Raw genomic sequence first — 8,500 nt, 5'->3', positions numbered from 1 at the left:
ATTATCCTGACAGAGCAGCTACAACAATGCTTGGTATTATGGTGAAATGTTTTTTTGGTTCAAAATCTTTCCTTGCCAGACTTGTTCCGTGTCATTCATTAACTTCTGAATTTCAATTTCAACAGGTTGCTGAAGTCATTACAACTGTGGAGGAATGTGGAGGAAATGTTGTCGCCATTGTATGTGATAATAATAGAGTAAATCAGTCTTTTTTTCAGAAATTTGACAGAGATGATGAGCAAAAGCCTTGGATTGCTAAATCCCCAATCTCAACTAATCACAAACCTCTTTTTTTGATTTATGATCCAGTTCACCTGTTAAAGAACATACGTAATAATTGGATTTCAGAAAGAACTGGTACCATTGCTTTTTCACCTTTAGATAGTCCTGACCCCACAGACAAGAAGATGGCTAAATGGTCTGATTTGATCGCACTATATGATCATGAAACATCTGAATTTTCATTGCGCATGTCTAAATTAAATAATGTTTGTCTTAGGCCTTCTAACATCGAAAAGCAGAAAGTTTCTCTTGTTCTTGATGTCTTTTCAGAAAAAACAAGTGCAGCCCTCAAGTCTTCATCAGCTTCGACACAGTCATGGAAAGATACGGCTATATTCATTGATAATGTGATATGTTTATGGAAAGTTTTCAATACAAAAGATCCTCTCCGACAGACTCGACTTCGAGATCCTGATATGGCAGTAATCAGGGATGAGGAGCATCACCAGCTGGATATTCTGAACTCATGGGCAGATATCGCATTACGTCTTACTCCACTTTCTAATCCTCGTATGCATTCTCTTACAGCAGATACAGCCAAGGCTCTCTTCTGGACCTGCAAGTGCTTTATTGATTTGGCAAATTTTCTCTTGTCCTCAGATAACAGTCTCCATCATGATTATGTCGCTCTTGGTTTTTTTCAACAGGATGATATTGAAAGCCATTTTGGTCACTTACGCAGATCAGCAGGGTGTAACTATTACATTTCAGTAGAGAATGCCTCACATACCAATACCATTGATCGTGCCAAGCTCATGCTGGAGAGCATGACAACAGATGTTGATTACAGTGGAGCACCGCATGCTTGTAATTTATGTGACCTTCCATTTTATGACAATGATATTTTGCTTTTAGATTCACTTCCAGACTTTCCTAGTAAACTGTCAACTGATGAGACAATGCCTCTTTTTTATATTGCAGGTTATATTGCATCGAAACACCCGGATCTCCAAGGTAACATGTCATCGTTTCCCACTGAGACTACTTCTTTTACAGCAACGCTTTCTCGTGGTGGTTTGAGCTGTCCTTCAGAAGGACTTTTTCAATTTCTCTTGTGTTTTGGATTTTTCAGACAGACAGTGGAGCTATCATGTAGGCGTAGATATCTTAATTTATTCAAAGAATTTCCTCGTTTTTTCAGATTGGACTGTTCCATACCAGACGCTGCAATTTCAAGACTCGTTAATATTTTGCTAAAGAATTATTGCAGGGAAAATGTGGAGGAAAGAAATGTTGAGCGGAGTGCAAGGAAGATAAGAAAGCTGACATCAACATAAGACATCATTATCAAGCATCCTTTCTCCCCCCCCCCCCCCCCCCCCCATGCCCCAATGTTAAATTTTTATGTCCATGAATGTGAATATTAATTCTCGAATTTCAGAGACACCCTCAAATAATTTTCTTCTTATATCCTCAGAATCGCCAATATTACTTACAGGGCCATGTATGTATTTCTATGTATTTATTTATTTAAAAAAAAAAAAATTAAAAAAAATAAATAAAAAAATAAAAAATTTAAAAAAAAAAAAAAAAAAAACCTTAATGCGGCCACATTTTGATTGTGACGGTCACAAGCCCGTTAAACGCAGAGTGAGGTACAAATTGTATCATGAAATGGAATCATCTGGATTATTCTTCAAATGGATTAAGATTATGGTGTGTTTCTTATTTGGATAAATATTTCTGAGGATTAATTTGTGGTTGTGATATTCATGGCATGTAAGTAGACACCCTTAGATTTGGATATTTTTCACTTTCTTTTTCTTACTAGACTACTTGTCAAGTTGTATTCCAACAATGTGAATAATAGCATTTCTATCCCTCACTACTATTACTCTTAAGTTAATAGACTTAGATTAAAAGTACATGTCAGTGCTAATGGAGAATATGAACTAACAACTAATAACAATGAAATATGAAATAGATATAGTCTTCTTAGAAATAAGTAGTAATCATGTCATGATAATCATCCTTATTATTATTATTATTATTATTATTATTATTATTATTATTATAATAATAATAATAATAATAATAATAATAATAATAATAATAATAATAATAATAATAATAATAATAATAATAATAGTAGATCTTTATTGTCCATAAATATGGCAATGTGTCATAGAACTAGAAATATTCAGATTTTATGGGGTTTCTTCTTGATATTTCGTACTGTTTACAAAATAATAACTATCAATTTGAATTGCCCTTAATTAACCCATCTGTGATTTAAGCAATTATAATCAAGGTTAGCTATCATCAGAGTAATATGTATTTAAACTAGAATCATGAAAAATATAATTTCTCAATAAAAATAGTTGTAGAGAGGCACTTTTAAAAAGCGTTTTAAACGTTTCGTAATTCGTACAGATTCATTGAGGCCCAGTTTTTAGGCCTCCAATAGAATCGATTCTCTTCCGGGCTATGTGACCTACTGTCTGTTCACCTAGGCCCAGGCCCACCCTCAGCCTCACAACTGGTGTCACTGTCACCTCTCTCAGATGCGAGTCAGGCATCCAAGTAAGAAGAGATTAATTGCCCAACCTCCCTGCCCTTTTAGGATAAAATAATAGTCACCGACTGTCCCAAACAGCCTGAGGCAAGGAGTAAGTTAAGCTCCATGGGAGTGTTGGGTAAGTGTAGTGTCAACAAAGGGACTGGGAAGTGACTGCGCTGAGACTGAGACTATAAATTTCGACTGCCCAAATAATAATGCCCTAACGTTTTCGTTCGGACATTTACTATCATCGTTTAGGCCATCACATAGACACTAAGAAAAAGCACCGACTAAAACATTGACTGAAAAATATACATATATCTAATTAAATCAAAATCATGCCTGTCGCAGTTGCCGCCCGCCATCTTCAACAAGCGTATTTTCGAGTTTCGTCAAAATATTCACTGGTCTGTGTTTTGGTATCAATGTTGATAGATTACTAGGCTTGTAAAAGACTCTTGGGGCAAGTATCAATTTTGGACTCATTTCTTAGGTCTGAAGTGATTGGAATGTGTGAATGAACCACCAACATGCCACTTTTGTTTCATCTTCATTTGAAGTTAAATTTAATTCACCATAAGACTGTCAATTCTTTATTTATGAAGAGAATTTGATAATAGTCGAGTACAAAAATGTAACTCGATATTTGTGAAAATATAAAAAGTTGGATCTGAAAACATATTTTTACTTTCGATTTCTCGCTCGCCTTATTTATTGTCAATTGTTAAGGCCAAGGATGTCTAAATCAGGAAAAAATGCATTGTCAATGAAAATTCTCGCTGAATGTTCGACATCAAAAGCCCGAAATGCAGTGGTAACCCTACCCCATGCAAATGTTGATACACCAGTGTTTATGCCTGTAGGAACACAAGGCACTTTGAAAGGACTTGTTCCTGATCAGCTCCGGGAACTTGACTGTAAAATAATGCTGAGCAATACCTACCACTTGGGACACAGGCCTGTAAGCAGTTATTATTGCTGTGGTTGCCATCATTGACCTTGCACTATTTGTGGTTGATGTCCCTTTTGTCACCTCGCCTCTTGTTCACCCCTCAGCCTCACAGATATCATTGTCAATAAGTCAATATCACACTCACACTCTACTAGATACTACTACTAGATACTACTGGGTGGGGATCCTGACCTCCCATAGCGGGCAGGGAGGTACATACTGTGTCTTCTATCCCCTTATATCTGTTTTCCAACATGCTTTCTGTCTTTGTCTCGGAATGAGATTTCTTGGTTTTGTCCTGGCTCTGGCCGGAGTCCTAGCTGGGAGGGAAACAGTCAAATGCATAGTTATTGTTTTGGGAGATGATATTTTTTCCTTGTAAATCATCTCTCTGTTATGTATTATTATTTTTATTTTGAATGTATAATGTAAGCATTTGAGTGTGTTCCTCTTTGTTGGATTTTGTACATTGGTGGTATGCTCTTGGAATCTACATCTGATCCCTATTTGTTCTCAGTTCCCCTTTGTCTTACTTTTTCTTGGGTGCTTTAATTGTAATTCTAGAACTTTTTACTATCCCATTTTATTCCTTTTTACTGGCGCTGATATAACCTAAATGTGTTGCAAGCGCCGTAAAACCCTTAAAAACAAACAAACAAACTACTACTACTACTCATTCATGATTCATACTCAATACCGGTTGTAGCTGTAGCATGATTGGATGTTCCTTAGGAAGGACTTCTGTAGTTTTCACAGTAACTAAAAAGGGGATATCTCGATTATCAGGGGTTGAACCCCTCCCCCCCCCCCCCCCACCCTAATCCATTTTTCATTGGGGGGGGGGGGGGAGGCGGGGGAACCCGTCCAAGTTAGTGATACTTAACCTGATGGAACATGTTTGCCATCACTTGCATTGAAACTGATGGGAAACATTCCCTAATGATTGCGTTGGCCCGCAGCTGACTCAGTGAATTGTTTTTGAAATTAGAAAAGTCACACCACTTAATAAAATTGTCCTTATTATTCTTTGCTACCATTCCACTCGTTCCTCTGATTCATTTTTACCTTGAACACTGTTTCCTCGAACTAGCTTCACCCACCAAAGTATTAAAAAAAAAGAAGTTAATTAGGGTTTTTTATTTTTAATGTGCCAGGTGATTTCGACCTCTGATGATTTACTCAACTGTGACATTGACAGTTGCGTATGTGCTTACCATGTGTATCTATCTGCACTGCAGGTGTGTGTCTACAGTATGAGGCACATGCAGACACACACATCCACGCCCCATGATTGGCTACGACGTAAATGGATTTTGTAACATAGCAACCTCCCTCCCCCCCACCACCACACACACCAACAGCACCGATATGTCATGTATTTATATTTCCTTCAACATATCAATAATAAGCTAAATAAATGATAAAGTTCCCTTTTTTCATCCTCAAGCGGAAATTTATCCTAAGGTCTATTCCAAGCAAAGACTGGAATAACCCAGGTGTCAGCTGCAGTGCAGCGCTGCAATATAGCTAGGGAGTGGTGTCTTGCTCGCCACACAGTGCAGTGAATATTTGAACTAGGTATCTTTCGGGTACACGGGTGTGTAGCAAAGTCTATACTGTTGAGCCACACTGCCCTTTCCGTTATGGCAAGTGGCAAGCCACACCTTCCTCAAAACTTTTTTGCATGTCCTGAGGAGTTTGAGGAAACTGTGCTGGAGTGTATAATAAAATTGCTGTGAAACTGTGTAAGTCCTGCCATTTTATATTCGTAGTGCCCTGGTCCTGAATGTAGCCTGATGGGTAAGGCCAGACTTGGTTCACTGTTGTGAAATTAGCCAGGCATGCTACATTCACGGCGACATGAATACTGGGATGTCCAACAAGTTGTCTCATTTAGTGAATGCAAGAAATTCTTGGTAGAAAAAAAATGGTGACTTGACACCAGTAATCATCAAGTGGTTATCTCTGGGTAGACAAGCAAGTCTAGATGGCTACGGGGAAAAAATCTGGGACTAGCACTGATTTTAAAATGTTGTTTGTTGATTTTGAAGTAGAGATGTTTACCCACAAAATTTAACAATTCCTTTGTACACTTAATGAAATGACATCCTTTATAAGTGATGATTAACATTTTTTTTTTTAATTAAAAGATACCAATTTAATTGATCATTGTATATTTATATTGCAATTATTGATTTAGGAAAACTTACTTTGCTGCACTCTGACAAAACACATCGTTTTATTTTTACTTCTTCAACTATCAATTTTAAAAATCTCAAATCTGACACTTCAAAGAAGTTGTCAAAGAAATTTCAGATTTGGTGATTCTTTGTCATGTTGGAACTCATTTTAAGTGATTGACAATTGAAGTTGAAGTAAAATCTGGTCAAAATGAAAAGACGCGCTTTGTCAGTCAATGGAAGGGCTGTAATATTTATTGATTGATTATTTGAATCTCCCCAGGGTCCTGATCTCTTAGACAAGGCAGGGGGACTTCACAAGTTTATGAACTGGGACAGGGCATTGTTGACTGTGAGTTCTTATATTGTTGTCAATAAGTGCAATAAAACATTATGTAGGAGATATACACAGGCAGATGAATCATCTTTCACCACCATTCACTTTTTTTAAAAAACTCTTTAGAAAGAACAGTTTAAGCTGATTGCTTTAATTTACCCTTGAAAATTTTGATTCCCTGGATGAACGATATGTGTCTGTGTGTGCATGCGTGTGTTTGTGTGTGACCAAGTGTTTTGACCATTGATTTTCAGTCAGGGGATCCTGGTCAGAGCTCCAATTTCTACACCCCATTGTTTCCTCAGAGTTTTAAGGCCCATGGAGCCATAGTTTATCCCATTTTTAGCATTTTAACAGCCTGTAACTTACAGTGTAAGAATTGCTTGCAACCCTTTTGATTGGGAAACTATTTGTCACAAAATACATTCTGTCAATCGCTGCTGGGTAGACAGAGATATCAGAAAAACCCTATTGATAGGGGCAGAGGTGGCAATGTAGTAAAGGCATTGTACTGCCATCCACGGAGTCCCAGGTTTGAGCCCAACTTCAAGCTTGTTTTTTTTTTCTTTGGTCAAGATTATTAATCCCCAATTGCTCTCTTGGACATCATGGGTGATTCCTGTTAATGTCTGATATCTGTTTGTGAATTATATTTGGCAGTGAAACACCTAGACAGCTTACTTCTAACCATGCTGTGTGGATGGGCGTATTTGTTTTTTTTTTAATTTGTATAATGATACATTTCCCCTTGGGATGGTAAGGATTTTTTTTTTTTTCATTTTTCTTCAGGACAGTGGGGGATTTCAAATGGTGTCCTTGCTCAAGTTGGCAGAAATTACTGAGGAAGGTGTTAAGTTTCAGTCTCCGCATGATGGGTCTGAGATGCTGCTCACTCCCGAACATTCCATGGAGATACAAAATTCCATTGGTAAGAGTTATTGCTGTGTTGCAAGTTTATATATGCAGTCTTTTAGTGTGTTATTTGGCTTGTGACCCATAGCCCTTTGGATCATGTCCTGTTGTGGGTGCAGACCTGTAACTCATACATATATGTAAACATGCATATAGCAACAAAATCTCATATATGTATATATATATATATATATAAAATATATATATATATATATATATATATATATATATATATATATATATATATATATATATATATATATATATATATATAATACATATATATATATATATATATACATATATATATATATATATATATATATATATATATATATATATATATATATATATATATATATATATATATATATATATATATATATATATATATATATATATATATATATATATATATATATATATATAATATTTGCATGTACAGTATTATTATTATATATACTTATATTGAGGACCTCAATTGAAAACAAGCTTAACTTCAAGAATATTTATTATTTCATATTTACATCTGTTGATCTGCTCGTGTTTATCTCCATTTCACCAGGTGCTGACATAATGATGCAGTTGGACGACGTGGTCCACTCATCGGTTAGTGGACCCAGGCTGGAGGAGGCCATGTACAGGTAATAACTTTTTTTTATTTTTGCTGTGATGATGGTGAAGATGATGATTGTATTTCACCCATGGTATCAAATAGCAACTGTTTTAGGGGTTTTTGTTTGATTGTTTGTTTGACTTTTTTTTCATTAAACCAAGACAAGACATCGTGAAATCATGAAAACATGCATATTTATTTTATTTGTTTGTCCTCAAGAATAGATGTCATTCAATAGAACTAGATGGACATGCCTAGTCCCAATTTTATTTATTTATTTATTTTCACGAATTAGAATAAAAATCTAGATAGTTTTTGATACAGTAGAGCATGCCTATAGTGGGACTTTTGGTCCCAGCAGAAAAATCCCGCTGTAGGCAAGTTCCCGCTTTAGGAAAGCAGGGGAATATGTCCCAAAAATAAACATGATTACCTCCCTTGAATGTCAATAAAACTAACGTGACCCATGAGCCTTGAAAAGGACTATCTTTGGTTCAGTGTTTGTTTTGGTTTGTTTTGTTTTTATTTTTTTTTTTTGGGGGGGGGGGGGGTTGTATGTGTGTTTTTTTTGTTTGTTGTTTTTTTTGGGGGGGGGGGAAGATGGGATTTAGGCAGGAAGGACTACGATACGAACGAGTGCGAGTGACATGTATGCTTGAGCAGCAACAATTGCAATGAATGAGGAATGGCATTAATAGTAATAGGGCTGATCTGGATTAAA

The 8,500-nt window shown here is 36.2% G+C and overlaps 2 protein-coding genes across 2 annotated transcripts in view; one reads left to right on the top strand and one right to left on the bottom strand.

The window, feature by feature from the left end:
* The window catches only part of LOC144980074 (nucleoporin NUP188-like), a 75,211-nt gene extending 71,925 nt beyond the window's left edge, over positions 1-3,286 (bottom strand). Inside the window, 1 exon segment of the mRNA XM_078927560.1 lies at positions 3,125-3,286. Within this exon segment, the coding sequence (XP_078783686.1) occupies positions 3,125-3,147 (23 nt within the window). The 5' untranslated portion in view covers positions 3,148-3,286.
* Positions 3,287-3,460: 174 nt separating this feature from the next.
* LOC144979198 (queuine tRNA-ribosyltransferase catalytic subunit 1-like) overlaps positions 3,461-8,500 on the top strand; it is a 19,513-nt gene continuing 14,473 nt past the window's right edge. The window contains exons 1-4 of the mRNA XM_078925808.1: positions 3,461-3,743; positions 6,198-6,266; positions 7,041-7,179; positions 7,729-7,807. Of these exons, the coding sequence (XP_078781934.1) occupies positions 3,519-3,743; positions 6,198-6,266; positions 7,041-7,179; positions 7,729-7,807 (512 nt within the window). The 5' untranslated portion in view covers positions 3,461-3,518. The remainder of the gene's footprint in view (positions 3,744-6,197; positions 6,267-7,040; positions 7,180-7,728; positions 7,808-8,500) is intronic.

This window comes from Berghia stephanieae, chromosome 9, assembly GCF_034508935.2.
Source record: "Berghia stephanieae isolate SIO BIC M18660-M18661 chromosome 9, UCSD_Bste_1.3, whole genome shotgun sequence".
Lineage (NCBI taxonomy): Eukaryota > Metazoa > Mollusca > Gastropoda > Nudibranchia > Aeolidiidae > Berghia > Berghia stephanieae.
Note: the sequence above shows the minus strand (reverse complement) of the source record. Positions and strands in the feature narration are given on the sequence as shown.